Here is a 23,785-nt window from a genome sequence, read left to right as displayed (position 1 = left end):
ATGCTATATATACAAGTCGTGTGTCATCGACATCCCGTCGTAAATGCCGGCTCGGCTCATCCTGCTCCTGCATGCAAGAAACGCGTGATAACCGATGGAGGCTTCCACATTGGAATAAGGATTCGCGGTGGCGTCGCCCTGTCGTCGATATCGAGCGAGTTCACGACGCGCGCGTCGCGTCGCGCCGATTCTCCTTCTCCCCGCGTTCTCCTCGCTTCATCCACTATCCCGGTGGCTCTAATAGACCTCACCTCCAACGAACGCCCAGTAAAGCGCGAGAGCTCGATGAAGGTGTGTCGTACAGAGTAATACTTTGACAGAGGCATCGGCGATAATCTATTAAAGAAAAAAAAGCGAAAATAGATATTGGGAGCAGAAGGATCCTTAGAGATCTCCTTCGGCAACATCCAGCAATAAATCCAGCATCGAACGCTATTAAGAAACCGAGATAAAAACGCGATAAAGAGAAACGATAAGGACCGGTCCCGGAAGGACAGAGGTCGAGACGAGGGTGGAAGGCGAAGGAGTGCGAGTAAAGGACGAGGACGACGAAGCGTGGAAGGATAGCAGTTGCGTAAGGCGCGAACGGCGGTGGTTGCATTGAAAAGTAGCGGCGTGGTGTCATGAGAGGCGGTCTCACGATCCGCCCTTCTTATCGGTCCCTCCAAGAGTCATGCATGTCGCGCCCCTCAAACGAGGTAAGTGCGTATTAATCGCTGGAGCAAATTCTCCAGGGAATTGCTCGACGATAGAGAAGCCGGTCGCATCAAAGTTTAATTCTTTCGCTGCTGTAGGCGCCTTTAGGCGGTTTGAAATTGTGATAATTGTATACTGTTGGCGCCTTAAAGCATTCAAATATCACCTATACACTGTGGGCACTTTTAGGCGCTCAATATCTATATTATCATTATTCAAATATCTTGATATCTATACGATGCGTGATAGCAAAAAGTTTTTCTATTTATAGTGGTCACAGCTAAATATATGCTGTCTATCACGCGTGCTCTGTATTAGACTTCGTCGCAAAGGGTTAAATGGAAATATCTTCGGAGTTTTGCTTTTTAAAACGAAAGATTGATTAGATGGCAGTTAATTAATTAATTTATTTATAGAAAAAATTATTAAAATTCATTTAAGTTCTGTTCTCTTTATTTACATTTGTCCCGTACAAAATACTGTAATGCAATTAGCTGTAAGAGAGATATATAAGAAATTGAATTTACGATTACAAGATTTAGACTCTCAAGTAAAAACAATTAACTTTAGACTCTCAAGTAAAACAAATTTTAAAATTTCGCGTTTTAACAAGAGCCAAATATAAGATGGTAATGTATTAGTTTCAAAGAAAAGTAATTTTCCTTTGAAGCTAATTAATTTATAATATAAAGTTTAAATTTTTCTCGCTTCTACATCAAATCTAAATAAATTTCAATTCGAGATTTATTAATTTTAACTTTCTCACTTCCTTGAAGAAACGAGAAAAATATTAGGGTAAAGTCGCTGAATCAAAGGAAATTGAAAAAAAAATTTATTCTATTATTATTTACTGTAGCTCCTTTGCGTATATAATTCTTCAATTTCGTATGCAACAACTTAAAAATTTTGATATAATATTTCCATTTGAAGAAAAGTTCAACTAGTAGTCTTCTCAAATTTCTAAAAAGAAATTTAATTAAATAATTAAAGATTAAATAATTGTGTGCAAACTTGTTTCGATTAATGCCCGAATATTTTGTCCATATACACTCACTTTATCTGTAAATGAATTGGTCTTTCTCGTTACTTCTCGCACTATTGAATAAACTGGAATAAAGAACTGTTTAAAAAATTATGAATAATAGATAGAAACTACATTTTAAATATAAATTAATCAATTTTCACTTTACATTTTACGATATCTCCATAATTATTATGAAGAAAAGCAAAAATGAATTAAATTGCAATTACAAGATTAATTAATTTGTTGATAAAGTCAATTATTTAAATAATTTATTCAATTATTAATTATGATTTGTATAATATCTGCTAATTTTGCTAGGAAATTTAAACTTATTACATCTCGATTTTATGATAGATAGGATTATTAATTAAACGCACACATGTTATATGCATCATATGACTATCGGAAATATCCGATTATTATGTAATCTTGTACAAAATTTCGATTGATGATTCATATTTCTGAGAGGAAGAGAACGATATTAATTTCTTATCCAAATAAACTTTTAATAAACTTTTTTCAGTCAGTAAGACAAGTAACTTCCGCAGAGACAATTAATTTGAATAATGATAATTTTAGACAAGATTATAAATTAAGATTAAATTATTTTGTTATATATATAAATATAATGAACCAATATAAAAAGAGATTGCATATTTCTAAAGTCACTACCAATCGCTGTCTTCTTCCTTTATCTAAAAATAGCGATGGAAAACGAAAATATTCTTGCAAAACTATTTTTATCATACACAGATTTAGCATATCTTGCATTTTATAGGACTATTATCCGAGGCAATATTATCTCAATCTGTTCCGAGAATATTGTCTGAGATTGCATTCTGCGAATATAATCAAATCTATCAACGATGTAGGAAAGAAAGGAAGGTACACTTGCACTCTGAATTCATAAGAGAAGAGAGAGAAAAGAAAAAAATTCAATTAGAAAATAACTCTATTATATAATATACATATTTTTCAATATATCTATATTTTCTTTCTTACATATGATAAGCATGAGACAAACAGTTTATCGATGTTGAATGAGTAACGATGATCATTTTCTGACTCGAACTATCATTAAAAAGCGTATTGGAGGTATTCTTATTAATTATAAAACAAAAGGAGTAGTTGAAGGTCAGTAGGAAATATGTACATGAAATGTACTTTATGATCGATGAAAAACGATATCTTTGTACAAACATTCCTCGCGAAAACAAAAAATATTTAGAGTTCAATATCATTAGTGAGTGAGAAAAAATATTTGGATCTCCATCATATATGAAAACGAATATTTACAATTTAATATTTTTTTCGCATAAAAAAATACTGAAATTTTTTATAGAACATATTATCAATTTATTATATGTACATGTATAATCAGCACACAAAAGAAATTGAAAAAATCCATAAAAGAGATTCTTTCCTATGAAAATTTCAGAAAGCACATTGTTATTAAAATAAATAAAGTATAATAACGGAGAATAATAAAATTCACGTTCTCGCAATTTTTTCAATTCAATATTCAGTGAATAATGCAATCTTATTTAATAACTTGCATCATTTCGAAACAAAAATATAATAAAACTACTAATATCAACAAAATTTAATTTAAAAATAAAAAATAACGAAATTAAAATCTAGGCATAAATTTGAATAAACTAATTGTATTATTTTCATTTTTAAGTCAATTTCTTTAAATATAAGTTTAAATTTTCTAAAGTATCTATTTAAAAAGTGGAAATTTTGGAATCTTAAAGCGAAGAACGTAGCTTTCTTCTATGCTTCAATATCTGAGCCGCCTATTGAATCGAATACTTTCGAGACCGATCTAGATTGAACTTGCAATCGAAGGCAACGAATATGTGAACGCATTCGAATAACAAGTTACGAAAAACCTGTTGGTCGTCCTCGTGGTCGAAATATTATGTGCCAAGAAGGTATGTCCGGTAGTTACACTCTTGTGCGCTCAAATATCGCGACGTTTGCTAATTATAAATCGTCTTGCCGTTAAACCGCTTATTTCTTCTGTCAATGAAGAATGAATTTTACGAGGCATGACTCGGAAAACTCATTAGTTTACAGCCGTCAATCACTTTTAGATGCGATATGATCATTGAAGAAAACGGCATTGTATAATCTTATGTACTGAATCTTTGTACTGAATCTTTGTACTGAATCGAAAGAGAAAGAGAGAGAGAGAGAGAGAGAGAGAGAGAATATAATAGGACAAAATGTAATCGGCAATAAGCAAATGAGTAATATCAAATCAGTAATAATCAAATGAGTAATAAAATCAAGTGATTAATGATAGTAATTACAATCATAAATCAACTATAAAACTAGACTTAAAAGGAAAACATCATCAATTGTAATTGAATTATTGCTCATCAATTGAAAAATTATGATAGTTTTCAAATAAAATTTGTATTCGTTAATTAAGTAAATAATAAACTTTTAATATTAATCACATCAGGTAAAAATTAGATTTATATTTTTGAGATATTACTCTTACTCCAAACAATTTCTCTTTTAATATTTTAATGATTTATTTGTCAATTATTGATAATAAATACACACACATATATTTATATGTATATAATGCATGTGTGTGTATTGTATAATAATATATAATTGATGGATTTTTGTAGCAATGTCAGGCGAAGGTTGACTTCAAAAAATTGCATCTCTCATCAACGTTTATTTTACGATCGACTGTCCAAGATGAGAAACTCTACGTTTTGAACGATGATATATTCTCTACTTAACCCTTTGACGACATCATCGTCATCTTACAATGATAAACGATCCAATATGTCATACGAATGTCATAGATTGTCATTCCTGCGAATTGCAAAAGATTCTAAATCGCAGGAAAAAGCATAAAAAAAAGTATGATCTCATTGTATATACTTATAAAAAAATTATACCAAAATTTTAAGAAGAATTTATCATTTTCGAATAATCTCTCTCTCTTTTTCTTTTTCTTTCTTTCTATATGCGTAATATTAATAAGATGATAATATAATAATTCTATATTAATAGCTGTTTGATATTAATAGCCGTAATATGCGATACATGATTATATTAATAATCGATAAAAAAAAGGAGCTACTGCTTAAGGGGAAGCAACGTGTTATGATCAGACGGACTTGGGATCTGGATATCGCGATATTGCGAGACACGATAAACGTGAAATCGGATAGACGAGGCTCCAGCTCCAGGATAACACCGGATAACAATCACGTCGAAATTATCGACCGCTTTCTCACGACTGTTGCAGCGTAATTGTTGCAGGCACGATAAAGTCAAGCGTCCATTTGCGAGGGCCGCTTAATTCGCGATTAATCATCAATGGAATGATAACAATGCTATCACGCTCTCATACCTCAAACGTGCCTCCTCTCTCATATTCTCTTTATTTACTTTGGAATTCGTCGACTACTCACAATTAACGTTTAACGAGTTGCATTTCATTGCATTTCGTTACATTTCAATAATAATAAATCCATACACATGAAAATAATACTTTCGCCTCAAAATAATTTCGCGCATTTTGTATAAAGTATATATTCTATTTAGTGTAATATTATTAAATTTATGTATACCGCCTTTTACCGCACTTTCTCTGAAATTCGATGGAAATCGATTAGAGGATAAAAACTAAAGACATATCATAGTTATATTGCTAGAGATCGTTCATAATAAGTTTTACAAGTATTCCACTTGATTGTAACGTGAAGACTCGTTTTATCCGCATACGTGACCTCTTACATACCAGGAATAGATCTGTGATGTCATTCAAAGTAAAGCTCTCTTTCTACGTCAACGCAGGTGCTTTCCCGATAATGTTAATGGATTTTCCTACTTACGTCCCGCGAATGTCGCCCCACGAAACTCCCTAATCTCAATAAATGGATTAATATGAATATTGCTCAACCCTCCCAATCAATATAATCCACGTCTTATCGACTATGTTAAATTCGATTTTTCTGGAGAAATAAAACAATAAGACTTATCATTAGGATTTATCTCAGGAGCACATTGGATTCTGAATGAAAAAATTATGCGAGAGCTTTTTCACTTTAATGATTAAAATCTTAAAGGTAGAGATGGATCCGAGAATTAAGCTTTTATTAATTTATATAGGTTTTAAAAATCGATATTATAATCTTCCTTTTTTTCTCTCTATTAAACTCAATATCCTTCTTTTAGAAGATGATCTATCCACCCGAAATAAGCAATTAATAAAATATGCAATTATAAAACATTCTTTTTAATTATCCATCGAATATCTTAAAATATATCGATTAAAAGTATGTATATTATATGAAATAATAAGTAATCGATACAAAAATAACGTGTACATAAATGAGGTTTTTTAAATTATTTAATATAAAGTAAAAATCCTGCCTTACCAAAAGTTATTAACTGACTGATGCTATATATGTTACTTTAAAAGTCATTTTTGAATGCATTGATGAAAGACGGAATTTATTACTACAAGCTACAATTTGTGCAAAACACATGTTAACTGATGTTGTACACGTAATTTAACTTGTCAACACTTCATATAAAAAAACATTTCGCCTCCGACTGTATCCATTATGACCAGTCTTGCTTAGATCTCATCTTTCAACGAGAAGCATCGAGTGCTGTCAGCTATTGTGCGCTACTTTATTTAGCATACATCCATTGATGAAAAGTGGCGCGTGCATGAGTTTGCGTGCAGAGAATGATTGGCTTAAACGAAACGTACATTTCTCTCTCATCGTCGCTCATTCTTTCTCTTTTTCTTTCTTTCATCTTGCAAACTTGTTGAGGAGTTCGTTTCTATTTGTAGCCGGCTTTAACACACTGCATTTTGAAACATTAAAAATAAGCTCGTGATCGCCCACGTAAACAAATATTCGGCGCGAATCGAACAAAATTGTAGAAAAGAAGGAAAAGGATATAATGGTAAAGACAAAAGTCATTGGATCGCTAAAATCGTCCACGTGAATTTCATTCGTGTGATTTGCCAGGTGAGAATTGGGCAGTCGAATTTAGCGTTAAATTACATATAGCATGACGATCATGTGATGATCTATCAGCAGGAAGCATGATTATCATATTACGTCCAATTTACAATTTTGTAATAGAGTTATTTAAATTGTAAAAAATGTTGAAGTTGAGTGTTCAAAACTTTTAGCGATTAATTATCGATGCTTCTTATTTATTATTACATTAATTCTAAAATAATTTAAACGAAAGAATTTATTTAAAAAATATAAAATATTAATCTATTTATGCATATATATATTTTTTTTATTATCATCATATTTATATTTTACATAGTTTTAAGAATGATAAAAAAATAAATTTGATTATTGAAAAACAAAATGAATAATTATAAATGACAAAATTTGAAAAATAGAATATCAGATATTTGATTTTTCGTGACATGTGTAAGTCATTGCGACGCAAGAGCCGGCTTATTCAATGCGTAATTGCTACGAGTACATTAACACATTCGTGAGGCGATACGTAGGCGCATGAGCGATGAAAGATCGAGCAAATCGATTTCACCTCATTCGTATTTAATGTTGCTGACACACGTAACGATGATGTGGATATTTTTGAAACGGAAAAGAGGATGTGCCGCGTTTGCTCCAGAATTCCTGTCTCTTTTTCTCTTTGGTGTTCTCTGATTTCACGAGATGACGCAATTCCATATAGCCTCCTCCGCACTTACTCTCATATTGCATAATCGCCCTAAAAAGGGCTAAAACTGAGATAAGAGGGATGTATAATTTATTCGTGAGGAGGTTTAACAGATTAGCAATTTTAATTGGAATATCAAAATTAAAATATAACACAGTATAGATATAAATATTAGTAAATCTATAAATAAAGATTTAAATAGAAATTATTATAAATAGAAATTTTTATAAATTTGCAAATATAGTACATTAATATGTATAAATTAATTCCGTGAAATGTCTGATTATAATACTTTGTTTTCTCTTGAATCTTTTCTTTCAGTTCAGACAATTATAACAATATCTTTCTGTTAATTATAATCAACTATATATTCAACTTTAAAATTTACTTTTAATAGAATTTCAAGATTTTAAATTTACATCAAAATTGACATTTAAAAGATTTAAGACGCTTAGAAATTTAATGTCTTTTCTTTCTTTTCTGATATTTACAAAAATCTTTATTTCAAATTTTATAGAAAACTTTCAGGCTGCCTATTCTTTTCTATCCTATTTTAGAGATCCTTCTTCGATTTTCGAGTTAACACGTTTTTGCATTGCACGGAAAAAGACTGTTGAACGGGAAATACTAAACGGGATGGGTTATATGATCGTTTATGCGTATCGATCGATAGAAGGCGGAACGAATAAAGTAGCGAATAATGCAACAAACACCCGCAATCGGCAATTTGTTAAAGTAGCACAAATCGCGAAACTAAAGTGATCTTGAAAAAAAAATTATATTTCCAGCATGATACTTACAAAATACTAACTCGATATTATCGATATTATTATTGTTATTGACTATTTGCTTGTAATTACATTTGAAATTGAAATAGTTTATGTACATTCATGTATTAATGTATTAAACTATAGATACAATTTAAGAAATTATTGTTAATGATTTTCTCAAATTCTCAACACAAATTTTCTCTGAGTAGTCATAGAATTAGTCGTAAAATATTAAGAAATATCATCAGATTAATCAGATATCAGAAAAACAAAAATTTTAAATTTTTATACATTTTCTTTTTTATGCTTTATTTGTAAGATTGTACATATAATTATATTATTATATAATTATATAATTATATTATTATATACACATTATACAGTAATTATATTAGAAAATAATTCATATAATTATAATATAAAATCGTTATATATAACGTAATATGTTAATCTCAATTTATAACCATAATTTATAAAAACATTTTCAAAAAAATTTTTTTTATCAGAATGTATAACTTAATATATTTCAAAAAATTATATATTTAAAAAATTTTTTAAATGTATATTATAGGATAATACTTATAAAAAATTTAGGACGCGCGTGACGTAATTTTAAGCATGATACATAATGCAACGCGTATCAGCAGCTTAAGCTTAACAATAGCTTCATATTACCGCGTTAAAACAACCTTTTGAATAGAATTTTAAACAAAATCTTTTAAAAAGGAAATATTGGACTGTCGAATATGTATTCCGAGCGTCAATATTGAGCGACTTAACAAATCTTGCGGTATTCAACCTGCAATGTATAATAGATGTTTTCCTTTAAGGAATAAATTATGATAATGATTATGTTATTTAGCATCAATTAACTCGAATATTCAAGCTTGCTTCTTGTAAAAATATAATTTCGCGCAAAAAATATTTCCATTCCAAAGTTAAATTAATTGTTCTGCGAACGGTAAGAAATCTATTTTGACATTATATGTGCAAATAATCTTATCTTTTAAAAGGAAATTAGTCGCAGTTCCTTTAACTTACAATTAATTTGCAAACTGAGATTATCATATGAATTTAAAAAAAAAACATAATACTTATGTAAATTTCTTATTTAAAATGGGTTAAGTTTGTAATTTTTTTGCACAGATAGATCGGAAATTAACAAAGATGCATAATAAAAAATTAATTTTTTCAAAAACAAACTAATATCTTTTTCAATATACTAAATAAATAGAAATAAAGAATTTTATACTGTTTACTATTAATTTATGCATTTATATTTTATATTGTTAACTACACTATTTTTTATGCATTATTAAATATAGTCATAATAATATTAATGTTTTTCATTTTAATAATAAATATACTTTTTCATTGTATAATATTATATATTATTATATATTATATACTATATATTATATACTATATATTATATACTATATATTCTTTTTAAAATTCTATAAAATTTGAGTGACATTGTATTTTTTTTTGTTACTTATTTTTTTCAAAAAATTTCACGTGACCTAACCTTTTCATTGATGCGAATCGTATTATGTAATCTGAATAGAGAATAAATGTCATTTCGATCATTCTAATGTTTTTTGTTCATTAATCCACTATTCTGATCGTGCGAATTATACAAAAAATTATATCGAAGATAAAAAATGACCCAAATGAAATATAATAGAAATAGCCTTTACAATCACATTAACACGAGTTATTCTCGCGCATGGAATAAAGAAGTCCACCGAGAATTATAACTAGATTAATAACTTATGTTTCCTTCATATACGAAATGTCCCATAAGTATTCTTCTCAATATCCTTTTTTTCACTATTAAAATTAGATATTTAATATATATATATATATATATATATATATATATTAAATATATATATATATATATATATATATATATATATATATTAAAAGAAAAAGAGAAATGATTTTCTAATTATAAAAATTGATAATTACTTTTTCATAAGATTTTATCTCTAAAAATAATACTTATTAAGTAATACTATAAATTTCTCTATTATATTTTATTAAATTAAATTAGGATTTTACAAATCTTTGATCTCCTATAAAATTTTGTATAAACTTTTTATAACATTTCAAAATAAATTTATTCATATAATATATTTTATGTAATATATTTTTTATGTATGTGTTTTCTAATTGCATCGTCAAATATGACTTTTCTCTAAAAGAGAATAACATTTTCTTGCTATCACTTTTAGAAGATAGTTTACAAAAATTATTATTATTCTCTTATCTCCGTTTAATTTCTCGACTTTTGTGTGAAGAAACAATAAAATGAATACATATAACTCTCAACGTTTTCCAAATGACAAAGATTTCTTACGATCAACGCGGCCTTGTTCATGAAACTATAATAGTTCGCTTTCCGACACCTCCGCAAACGGGAACTATTCCGCACGCGCTTCAAATTAAGGGCAATTGGATCATTGTGACACTTTACAATGAATGGTTATGGTTATTAATGCAATTTGACCTGTAGCGGCATGTTAATATTGCGAAACACGTGTCATTTTAACCTGGTATCATGTACTTCTCGAGATATGTATGTACATATAACGAAATGTATGGCAAAATTGTAATATTATCTATGTTAAAATTAATATTCGATTTAATTAAATTGAACCAATGTAATTAGTCAAATGTATGCAAATTTCTATAATTAAGTAATTAATACATTTAAATATACAGAGAAAGAGAGACATAATGTTTAAAAGAAAAAAATATTTATAAAGAAACAAAATATTTATTTATTTTTTAATTTAAAAAGTTAGTTCTATTTTAATCTAGAAAGCATATCTGTTATTAAAAATTAAATATGTATTCTGAAACACATTACATATGTATTATTCTTTTTTATATATATTTTATTTCATTATATTTTATTATATTTTATTTTAGTTTGCAATTTTCTAAAAATATATTATACAATATATTAAATACATTAATTATTGCTCATTTTATAATATTATAATATTATTAAAGAATTAAGTGATAATGTCACGTTATGATCAAACATAAAATTCGGAGAACAAAACATAATAGAGGCATTTATTAAATATAATATATATCGCTTGTATGCCCTAATAAAGATAAGACAAGTAATTTATAAATTACTTGTGTAACTTATAATGCATTTATTAAATATAATATATATCGCTTTTATGCTCTAATAAAGATAAGACAAGTAATTTATAAATTACTTGTGTAACTTATAATGCACTTAAAGTTATTATTACTTATAATGCAATTAGAAAATTAAAAAAATGTTTTCCAAAAAAAAATAATTTTTGTGAAAAAAATGAATTTCTCTTTTCCGATTTTTTAAAAATATTTAATATCTTTATATATTGATAATTGATAAGTTAAATTTTTATTATTTCTGATTTTTTAGATGATAGATTTGTATTGTTATCATCATTATTTTAAATATAGATCTTATTCTAATTGGTTATATTAATGGCTATGTTAGCTGTGTAATTGTTATTTTAAATTAAATAAATTTGATAAATTTTTCAAAAACAGATTAAAATTAAACTTAAATGAATTATTTTTATTATAGATACAAAAACACAATTTATAATTTTTTTAAATGTATTTAAGTCATTATTTTAATATAATAAAAAAAATCTAAGTTCTGATATTTTTAATTAATTTATTATTCTTTTAAATAATTTTAATGAATTAAATGGCTCAGATGTCAAATAATACAAATCCGAAAAACAAAAATTTAAGGCTTTTTGGTCCCCTTTTATTATACATATGCATAAAAATGATTTAACTATACAAATTTGATTGATCTTGAAGAGAAAACGATTTGTTACAGTTATATTGATCGATGATAGATCGCATTGTCTGGACCTCAAATCTACTAATAACTCGAAATTAAGTTTGGATAGACTTGTATCACTTGGCATCTGAGCAATTCAATTAATGATATTTTTACAAATAAAATGATAAGCATTACATAATTCTGATAATTTTCAATTAGATGCATAATAAAAATTTTTATCATATATTTTTCATTAATACCAATATTAATAAAAAGTACCAGGGAAAATAATATATTAAACAAATAAGGAATAAAATTTAAATTTGTCCCTTTCAAACATATTTTTTTCAACGTTTGTTTTCTGTTACAAAGAAATAGCATTTTTACCTCTTAAAACTTCTCAAGTTTTTATTATTATATCCTTTAGACGATTCTTATATTTAAATACACATTGAATTAGATTCATTTTTTATTTATTTAATCGTTTTTCTTAATATCCTGTTTGTTGTTGATGATGCCGTCGAGAATAACTATTGCTCCGATATGTGTTGAACGCCATCCAATCGCTTGCTTTGTTGCCTCGTACGTGTTACTATTGTTGTCGTATCGGATTGCTGCTTCACAGAATTTTGTAACTCAATCTAATCTAATTCACGCCATGCTGACACGAAGAACAATAATTGTCGCGACAAGACGAATGAAATCACCAGCTTTCACATCACCCCGCACTACCATTCTCATCATCGTATTCGTCGTTTGAAATCGTTGTCGTTTGAAATCGTTAAAGGCGTATGTACAAACACAACGACGGCAATTACATCATTAAACAATACGCCGGAATATCGGTCGCTTTTAAATGAGCCTGGATTACGAGGCTGTACGACTCTGCGATGACGATGATGACGACGATTAGAAGGAGTTGCGACGCAATTTCTAGTTGTCGATGATACATTTCGCGATGAAATTAAAAATTTATCCACGTTATTGATCGGATATTAATCAACGTAATGAAAATCTGATGATGTATTTTTTTATTAAATATTCGATGAAAAAGTATATATGTTATCTCTAATTCTTCAAGAAATTATCATGTGTCGAAATATCAAATGATGCGCCTATCAACAAATTGAAAATATATTTAATATCATCGCTTATTTTGATCGATTTCTTATTATTATTGATCATTAAATTCAAATATATCTTTTGCGAATATCTAACTCCGGAAAACGTCGAAATAAGTCGGAATAAGTTATATTAAAGACTTAATCTATTTTAGCAATATGAAAAATTGATTTTTAGGAATTTTTTAAAGAATATTAGAAATTAATATCTGATTTTTTTGTTCAATTTGAATCTCTATTTCTATGAACATATTCAGTATATTCAAAAATGTATAGTTCGATGTGATATGTTGTTCTTCGTGTAATTGTCTTAAATGAAGATTTGGTTTAAGTTTATATTTCATAGGATATTTTTAAGATACTGAGACTGATTTTATTAGAAAAAATAAAAAAAATAACAAAGTAATGAGTCATTTTAAAATTAGTTGTTTCAATTTTGCTGATATTTTTCATTTTTTTAAAATCAGAGAAATATTAATTTTTTAAAATCTAATTCTAAAATTCCATGTCTCCAAAAAGTATTCTCTTTCATTAAAAAAATTGAATTATTCACACATTCCATTAACTTTCAAGATATCCGTCACACCAACTTTGCAAATAATATTTCGAAAAAAACGCGTTTAACAAAGTTTTGCGAGATTAAACAAGTTTTGTAAACCTATTTGAAGATTATATCCTAGAAGCACTATTTTATTCAATGTTTTATAAATGTGTCAATTTTGCGAATTTTTTAATAAAATTTGGAAAATATATTCTCCAGACATTTCAGATCTCGTTCATATTTTCAGAAAGGAAAATGAAAATTGACTTTTTTTCTTTCTTAAAATGATTGGGCCTTTAATTGAACATGAACGCGAACATAAAATTATTTCTCGCTATTACCAATTTTTTCCGTAATTTTATTGTGTCGTTATATTTATTGTTTACATGCACGCGTATTCATTATTATACATCATTTCCTTGCTTCACATTGAAAGGGCCACTAATGGTGAGTTGGCAATTGTTACAATGGCATTAATAAAATTTCAAGTAAAATAGTATACCAGAATAAATTACAAGGCAACGCAACAAATAAAATCAGCTTACGGTGCCAACTAAAAAAAATATGCTGCCGAAAATGTAAGACAGCGAGTTAGCCAAAGGAAATAATTTAAAGTCACCTTGATGCGTTAGTATAAATTATTCGACTATATCAAATAATATTGTTAAAACAATATTTGCAGGGAGATGTCTCTGCAACAGCCTTTTCATACATTGTTTGCTTACAAATTTGTTTCATTATCGAACAAATATGAACAAGAAATTGAGGCTAAAACATTATAGTCACGTAATAATGCTAGAATCACGTAAAGTTGATAATCAATTTACAGAAAGGATGTAAATGGTATTCACGAAGATATTTATCTGAATTATTAAAAAAACTCACAGATGGACTATTGCTATCATATAAATTGAAAGAGTGATCTGACTAAATTCAGACTGTTATCACTCGATTTTTCAACTGGATTTAATCGCATAACTAAATCGAATGGCCGCGCGTACGTATAATTCAATCTATTTAATTTAAAAAAATCTTTTTTTTTAATCTTGCATGTTCTGAAAAAAAAATATTTTAAGCTGAATACATTACTCAGTTAGCTGAACACACACTATATTACATATTTAGAAATTATATAAATTAAATATTTATATACACACACACGGATATACATACACACATATATATACAAGCATGAATAATAACACATAATTTATAATTGATTTTTTAATAAAATGAAAAGCCATCCCTAATGCGTATAAATTGTCCCAGACCTTTGTTATTTTAATTAGAATTCTAACAACTACAATGACAAAAGACTTAATGAAATATTAATTATTTGTTAGACGAGGACTTATTTCTACGTATACTGTTACAAAATTAATTAATTGAGAATATACTAATTAAATAATTAGAGAAGAACTAATAACAATTAAAATAAAAACTAAATTGACAATTTGATCTCATTTTATTTTGATTTTTATTTTCCGCAAAGACTAAATTAATTAATAATTTTTATTATATATAAAAAAATAAACGTAAAGAATTCAAGTAGGTAGTAGTAATCAAGATTTAAATTTTCAAATTTGCATATGTGAAAAATATTTATATATCTCATGATTTAGTTCGACATAAGTGTGTGTATGTATGTGTGTGCATACACTAATTCTTCCATTTGGATTTATATCTAGTTTTTTCATGATCCCCATCTTGTCCCACACTTGATCTCAAGAAAAGTTTTGTTATTTTCTTGAGGCTTTTATTCTTATGTAATATGTATTATCGTATACGTCAACAATTCTTTTCTATTGAAGAGAATTAAGAATTATATTTCTTTTTCCCTTCTCTCATACTCGTAGTCTGTCAGGTCAATAATCGCACGCAACACACACACACACACACACACACACACACACACACACACACACACATACATATTGTTTCATAAAATTTCAACGAATTCCAATTAGCTTTGCAATGTTCTATAACAAATGGCTGTTACAATTGCTGAAGGATGCTAATCGATTAATTATTTAATAATAAATATCAGATATGATTGTACAATTTCAATTATTTATTATTATCTCCAAAAATAATCAAAACGTTTGAACTCTTTGAATTGCATAAAATATTATTATATGATACTTGTTATAATAAGCTAATATATATTCGTTAAGTTTTATTGATAAAAATTTAAATTTAAGTTAAAAATTTAGTTGTATTTATTTTTTTATATAAACAAAGATTTACACGTATATATATGATATAATATTACAATATTATATTATGTTGATATTTATTTTTTGTTCAACAACTATTAAATCCGAAAGGAGCTATTGAAAGGATTATATTTTATTATTATGTTTTATCCTGAACTTTTTGGAAAAATACTTCTTTTGAAATAACTGCATATTGCCTCTTTTTCTATCAAAGGAATTACCCTTTCTTGAGAAGTATGTGCTTATTTATTCTGTCTGTTGATAAAAAAACCCTTTGTGAGATTGATTTTTTAAGTTGATTCTTAAAAATCAATAAGTGTTATCACTCTTCATGTTTTAAAAGATCTTTCAAGTTTTTAAAATCTTTGCTTGTATGAATGGAGATTCAAACATTTGTAGAATTTATAAAGCTATTTACAAATATATATTTAATTAAACTTTTTTACAATTACTTATATTTTTTATAACATATTATATTATTATAAAGATTGTGTGCAATTGTCATTTTTGATAATTTTCTATAAAAAAGAATATATTAGCTTTAAATTTGAACGATCAATTGGAATAAAATCTTATTTCGATCTTTAATTTCCAGTACATATAATGTTGAAAATTAAATTGAGCGAAAGGAGAAGCTTTCTGACATACAAAATGTTAACTAAAACATTAACTTGTCCTTCAATTTTCATAAAATCTGCGTATAATTTTCGATGAGGGACCGTCCATATAATGATCACGTCAAAATGCGCTTTAATGACCCAGTAAGTGATGTAGACGTAATCAACTTCCATAGTCGTATTTCGTGATATCGCGCAATTATTTGCACAGATTGTCTATATACGTGTATATGCGCGCATAGTCTTAAATAATATGCATTGTTCGAATGCTTTTTTGGCACGAGAGGAGTTTCTCGTTAGCGTCGGAGGGAATTTCCTCATTTTTGGACCGCGACTAGAATACAACAGCTGTCATTTGAAATAATCAAATCATATTAAGTCGAGCGAACTGCTACGTGACTAAACCGGTGAGAACCAAAATCGCCGCTCAGAAATATACACAACGCGCGCTGCAAAAGTAGACGAAGAGTTTGCGATTTCTCGATGGTGACCTCAATAGTTCCGACAATTGTTCGAGCATTCCAGTTGACGGCAAGAAATAAATTTTTCCGTGTAATTAATTTTGACGAATATTAATTATTTTCGCGCATTTTAATTCTACAATAAAATTATATTCTCTTTCAAGAGGACTGAAAAAGCTGCACGATGCCTCGTATGCATTCGTTCAATTTGCTCGTCGATGAAACAGAATTCGGCTTTCGCGAACCACGCCGAAGTTGAGGAATGCAGGGGAATTTGCGCATCCGATGAGATCGATAGCGCGAAGCGGCAATATCTAAGCGAGGTCACCTTGAGGAAAGAGAGAAGCGCACGCACCCCCGCCTCGAAATTCTCGCGCCGCCATATGAAAGCAAGCGAATTTCGCGGGCATTTCTCGTTATTTATCTTCGGCGAAAGAGAAGCCGGTGCTCTTCTGGCGTCCCGCCACGCGAACTATTACGGTCGCGGCGCGACGACTCGATAATAATACGATATAATCGTTTTTGTCACGTGGGAATACGCGGCGAGATTCGTCGCCTCAGTCACGAAAGGGATGCGGCACGAGCCGGTCGGTTTTCTCGTCGCGCGACCACCCTCCTGTGATTATCCGCGTCCGTTGATTTGCTCGTTTACGACACCCGGTATGACAAATTTATCGTTAATATCAAACACATGAAGCTGATTGAAATAGATTCATAAGCGGACTTTTTAACTTCCAACAGATCAGTGAAAAAAATGTTCCACTGTCGTCTCTTTAAAGAATCGTGTATTCGTTAAGTGTATTCGTTATATCATATTTGCCTGATTTAAAAGAAAAAAATATATATGTATATATATTAAAATCTATGTTGAAAATAAAATATCGCAAATACATTTCGTGATATCGATTGTTAATTTAATAAAAAAAATCACGCAATAGAGGACATTAAGTTTTGGCAAGTTAACGAAAATTATTTCCTTCATCTAATATTTTTGATTTAATTGTATATAATTATATTTATAATCTTTTTTACAATTTAAATAAAATGATTTTATTATATAAATATCCTTATAAAACTCGCGTAATAAAATAATCATAATAAAAACTCTGTAGTCATCAGCACAACAAATAATTGCAATAATTCGTATCGTTAATCTCGTAAAAAATTCACATTACGCTAACTAATGGTCCCGGAAAGATCAGAGTCAAAAGTAGTTCTTGCGTTTATGTAAGGAGCGGCGGAATTCAGAATTATTTCGAGCCCGGCGTGTCGCGCGCGAATTATACACGAGGACAAACCACGTGGTCCAAATCCATCTCACTGGGTGACTCTAAACTTAGGAGTCTGCACAAACTGAGAGTAACAAGTTCGGTTCGGTTGTTTTCGTGGCGCTTTCTACTATTACACAATCTTTTTATAATTTCTTACATCTCCCTCTATAAACACGCAAAAATGATGGTCCATGAATAAAAAAATATAGCAATTCGCGCGCAACTCATTAAAATTGTATAAACTTTTCAACTAGAAACGTATTTGTAGGGATTAGCCGAGCATTGATCGGAAAAGTTCAGTGAGTGAAAAAAAATCATGCGATAAATTCCGGTTTTTACTGTCCCAGACTTTATTCAACAGAATAAATTGGCAAAAATTAAAATAAACTAATATGTGTAAGACTAAAATATATTTACGTAACTTTATGCAACAAGATATTTTTGCTTTAATAAATTAATAAATAATAACTAATCATTATAATTTAAAAAATAAAATCAATATAATAAGGTTTTTTTAATTCAAATCAATATGTGAAATTTTTAAAACAATAATTTTGAAGATATAAATATTACTAAATTCTATGTTTTTAATTAAAACTGTAATAATAACAAAATTAAACATTTTTTTATCAATATAAATTTTTTCGCATTTACCTCTCAGAATCTCTTAACAAAATTAATTTATTTGCTATGTTAATTCCTAATCTATTACGGATTTTATTTTAGATAAAATTTAAATTAGAAAATATTTTTAATTAATAAACATCGACAAAAAATTTTTTATTTTAATATTTTTAATAGAAAAGACCAATTTTTGCCAGTTTTTTCTGGAAAATATAGTTTTTACCTTTATACATAGATTTTATCAAAAAAATATGGAATTTTGCCAACTCTGCTGTTGTTCCTATCGAAATTTGAGAAATTTGTTTTTTTGACAAATGAAATTTTCGATCTTAAGCCATCTTAAAACATATTTACGAAGATCTATATAGAATCTAAGCGGAGTCCAATTTTGTAGAATTAGCACTGTTATCAATAGAAATATAATTACAAATTATATAGCAATTGATAAATCTATTAAATATATAAAAGCCAGATAATTAAATTTTGTACTATAAATTCATAGGCATATTATTGTTTTTTTTAATTTTAAAGTTACATAAATTATTTTTTAACAAATGTATACCAGTATGCATGCTTTACACATGTAAAATACACACATACTTTAAATAGAGTTTATAGTCCCCCTAAAAAAATATCCTTGTTTTCAAGTTTTTGAAAATTTCTTGCGTGATATTCTCGTACTTTGAGCGTGGCTCACGTGGATTTGTTTTATTGCGTTCATCGAACTTTCATGTATACGCCTGTCGACCAGCATTATCGATTGCAACTATAAAGCACCAATTGCAACACCCTATCGCAGTGTTTCCCAAATGGCATATTTCATGAAATGCTGGAGTTTCGTTGAATGAAAGTAGTGGTTTCCGCGAACAACCGCACAATGATCTTAGGTAGATAGAATTCATTCAATCAACTCGGTTATTCTGATTCGATCTAATTTTAAAGCTCCGATAAAAGGACATGATTGGGATAGAATTGCTTTGTAGTCGAAATAAATTGCGAAACACTGCTATCTTGAATCGTTCATTCGTCGCATTATGAAAGAGTATGACAAAGTATCATTAATCAGATTGCAGTACATGCTCCAATTTCCCTTACTTACATGTATCGCAGAAAATAGGAAAAGATCGACCATAAATATAAAATATTATTTGAGGAAAAACTTATGGAAATAAATATTGTGTGTTGACATTAATATGTTGTTTAAGATTCTCGTTTATGGAAATTCTTATTCTTCCTCTAATTAGAATCATTTAGAATTTTAGAAAATGAATATGTATCTTTAACCAAATCGTTCTACTGTTTTAGAATTGCTATAAAGTTTATATGACTATAAATAGTCTCTGTGAAGTTTACCACTTTAAAACAAGCAATTGTGATTCGTTATTGTATTAAGAGACAAAAGGGAAAATTTATTGTTAAAATTTTGATAAAATAAAAATATATTATTAAAAGATAACATATCATCCTTATAATATTTTTTCAATATATATATTGCATTTTTTTTTAACATGAAGGAAAATTTAATCAAGCAAAAGTATCTAAAAAAATCAGTAAATGCACCTTGAACGTTAACTAGTTTACTTCAGCAAAGTAGCGTTAATCAAGAAGATAATAAGATTATTTGTCAAAATAATCCTATGAAAATGGAGTTATATATTTCTATCAGAATATAAACAAGGATTAGTGAAGCTTAATCTTGACTCGTTTTAATATATTTTATATATAAACAATTTTAGCTTTGAGAATTATAATTCACTTTAATGAATTGATAAAATGATAAATCGAATTGATAATCATGCACAATAAATCTAATTAATATATATTTTTAGATATACACACTTTCAATTTTTGATAATAATTATATATATCACTGGAAATTAATAAAGTGTACTCTTTGTCAGAAGAACATAAAAAAACTGATGATGATGGTAAAATAGTTATAGTATTCGTGCAAAATAAAATTACACTACTATTTTATTTAAATAGTATACAATGAAAAAATATAATTATTATTTAAATATACTATTAAGTAAAGTATACTATTTAAATAAACTAGTAGTGTAATTTTATTTTGCGCGAATACTATAACTATTTTATCATCATCAATTTTTTTACGTTCTCCTGACAAAGAGTACATTTTATTAATTTCCAGTGATATATTCAGTCGTATTCAATGTATATAAATAACACAGAGAGAGAGAGAGAGAGAAAGAGAATATCAATTATAAAAATTGTATTTTTCTTTCTAGCTACCGTGGGACATGATCCGCAGACGAGCAATGGCAGTCAGCCGCAGCTGCAACAGCAGCAGTTACAATCCGGAGGTTGGCTGGGGGGCGGTGTCGGTGACACTGGCAGCGGACTGGTCTGCCGATCATCGTCAGGCAAATCGATCAACGGCAGCGGCAAGCCGTCGTTATGTCATCATCCTCAACAACAGCAACAGCAACAACAACAAGGCAAATCTGGGGGTGTGGGGGATGACGAAGACGGGGGTGGAGGGAGCGGAGGGCTGGAGGGGACGGACGCAGAGGCGAACGACGCTGTTCACCTCAAGAGACGGGTGGGACTCGTCAGTGGGGTGGCTCTAATCGTCGGCACGATGATCGGCTCCGGGATCTTCGTATCGCCGTCGGGTCTGCTGCTGCGTACTGGCAGCGTCGGCGTCAGTTTTGTCGTGTGGACCGCGTGCGGTCTGCTGAGTCTGTGCGGCGCCCTCGCCTATGCCGAACTGGGTACCATGAACACGAGCAGCGGTGCCGAGTACGCGTACTTCATGGACGCGTTCGGCGCTCCGCCTGCCTTCCTCTTCTCCTGGGTATCCACCCTGGTGCTCAAACCATCGCAAATGGCGATTATCTGCCTGTCATTCGCCCAGTACACTGTCGAAGCATTCACCGTCGATTGCGAACCACCCAGTGAAGTGGTCAAGGTCGTCGCCTTGCTAGCAATCGTCTTGATTCTCTTGATCAATTGCTACAGCGTCAATTTGGCCACTGGAGTACAGAACGCCTTCACCGCCGCCAAATTAATGGCGATACTCGTAGTAATTGTCGGCGGTTCGTACAAATTGATACAGGGTAACACGCAGCATCTGCAAGCGGCATTCGATACTATCGACGGCACCACTATCAATTTTGGCCGCCTCGCCACCGCTTTCTACACCGGCCTTTGGGCCTACGATGGCTGGAACAATCTCAATTATGTAACAGAAGAAATCAAAAATCCTTCCAAGAATCTGCCTAGGTCCATTATGATCGGCATACCACTCGTCACGCTTTGTTATGCGCTGATCAACGTATCTTACCTGGCAGCCATGTCGCCATCGGAAATGATCGAGAGCGAGGCTGTAGCAGTGGTAAGCATTAATGTCGATGAGAAAAGATATTATATTTTTTCGCAATAGAGAAAAAAAATTATCATGAAAAAGCGATAATAAGATAATAGAAACACAGAACATGTTCGCCAATTTTCTTCAATATCACTTTAGAAGTTGAGTCGTAGAGTAATCTAGAGATAGTTTTTCAAATTCGATACATACTAGGATTATTGTTTTCCAATCAATTCATTTTATCCGGCCATTTCTATGGATTAAGATGCTCTGTGTTTTGCAGACGTTCGGCAATCGGGTACTGGGCGTGATGGCGTGGTTGATGCCGCTTTCCGTAGCGATTAGCACATTCGGATCCGCTAATGGCACTCTATTCGCCGCGGGTAGGCTCTGCTTTGCTGCATCACGAGAGGGTCACCTTCTCGACTGCTTGAGCTACGTACACGTGCGACGTTTTACTCCTGCTCCAGGCCTCATCTTCCATTCCCTCGTAGCAGGTATTACACAATGAAAGTCATTATACCCTGATTCTCTCTCAGATTGTGTCTTAGACATATCCTAATTAATTTTTCAATCTTTTGTATCACTTGAGATTTTACTTTATATAACATACGCTGTATTTTTTCAAGGTGAGATTGTCGCTATCGATTATTTTGACTTCAAGGTATCTAGACGCATTAAGCCAAGTCATTGATTTCGCAGGCGCGATGGTTCTCTCTGGCAATATCGACTCGTTGATTGATTTCTTCTCATTCACTGCATGGATATTCTATGGCGGCTCAATGCTCGCTCTACTGGTGATGCGGAAGACCAGACCGAACCATCCGCGACCGTACAAATGCCCGCTAGTGATACCTGTGCTTGTGCTCATCATCTCTGCATATCTCATAGTGGCGCCGATTATCGATAAGCCGCAGATCGAGTACCTGTACGCGGCCGGCTTCATCAGCGCAGGCATGCTCGTCTACCTCCCGTTCGTAAAGTTTGGATATGTGCCCAAATTCATGGGTAAGTATACGCCACTATACAGTGTTAAAATAAGTCCGAGCTGCAGAATTCATAGATGCCCAGACATTTCACAGTGTAGAATAATCGTTATTATCTGATTATAAATTGAAATAAACCTTTAGAAAAAATAGAAATATATTGGATTCTCTCAAAAACATACCTCTAAAAAGCATATTGCATTCCTCATATACAATAAGTCACTCCTGAGTAACATGAATAGAGATAATAATCCAATCATGCAATATGTAAAGCTATAAACGTAATACTCTCTTTCAGCGATACAGAAAGGAAATATCTTCTATGGTCCTGAACTTAACAAAAATGAGAGTAACTCACTAACAAAGCTCCATACAGTCTATTCTTGAGAGATTTCAGCATATATTTGTCAATAATTAAAATTCCAATCTCAAATTTTAGATGTAAAGGTTTAAAATTAAACTTGAAAACATCTAGAGAATTTTTTTTAAAATGTCAGATTATCATTAAAGCTTAAAAATAAATCTCACGCAAAAAGTCTATACGAAAAACTATTAAAGTTTAGAAATTTTGATATATATTGAAATTTAAAAGGAAAGATATTTAAATTTTGAGAAA

General features: G+C 29.9%; 1 protein-coding gene across 2 annotated transcripts; it reads left to right on the top strand.

Moving 5' to 3' along the window:
• LOC105249598 (b(0,+)-type amino acid transporter 1) lies at nucleotides 1–23,636 on the top strand. Of its 2 annotated transcripts, none has more exons than XM_011255179.3 (4): nucleotides 1–698; nucleotides 21,102–22,210; nucleotides 22,467–22,680; nucleotides 22,886–23,634. In XM_011255179.3, the coding sequence occupies exons 1-4, from the start codon at nucleotides 674–676 to the stop codon at nucleotides 23,287–23,289; spliced, it is 1,752 nt and encodes a 583-aa protein (XP_011253481.1). In that variant the 5' UTR covers nucleotides 1–673; the 3' UTR covers nucleotides 23,290–23,634. The 2 variants fall into 2 exon arrangements, with proteins under 2 accessions (XP_011253481.1, XP_011253479.1); XM_011255177.3 differs by lacking the exon at nucleotides 1–698 and adding an exon at nucleotides 17,511–17,617 and having other exon boundaries at nucleotides 22,886–23,636.
• The last annotated feature ends 149 nt before the right edge of the window (nucleotides 23,637–23,785 follow it).

Source organism: Camponotus floridanus, unplaced genomic scaffold, assembly GCF_003227725.1.
Source record: "Camponotus floridanus strain SB8 unplaced genomic scaffold, Cflo_v7.5 scaffold8, whole genome shotgun sequence".
Classification (NCBI taxonomy): Eukaryota; Metazoa; Arthropoda; class Insecta; order Hymenoptera; family Formicidae; genus Camponotus; species Camponotus floridanus.
Note: the sequence above shows the minus strand (reverse complement) of the source record. Positions and strands in the feature narration are given on the sequence as shown.

Excerpts from the sequence above, each read along its gene's own strand:
- LOC105249598 (XM_011255177.3), top strand. The coding sequence starts at position 17,530 with ATGCGGCACGAGCCGGTCGGTTTTCTCGTCGCGCGACCACCCTCCTGT. Across the intron at positions 17,618-21,101 it reads TTGCTCGTTTACGACACCCG|CTACCGTGGGACATGATCCG; the intron begins GTATGACAAATT and ends TTTTCTTTCTAG. Across the intron at positions 22,681-22,885 it reads CTTCCATTCCCTCGTAGCAG|GCGCGATGGTTCTCTCTGGC; the intron begins GTATTACACAAT and ends TTGATTTCGCAG.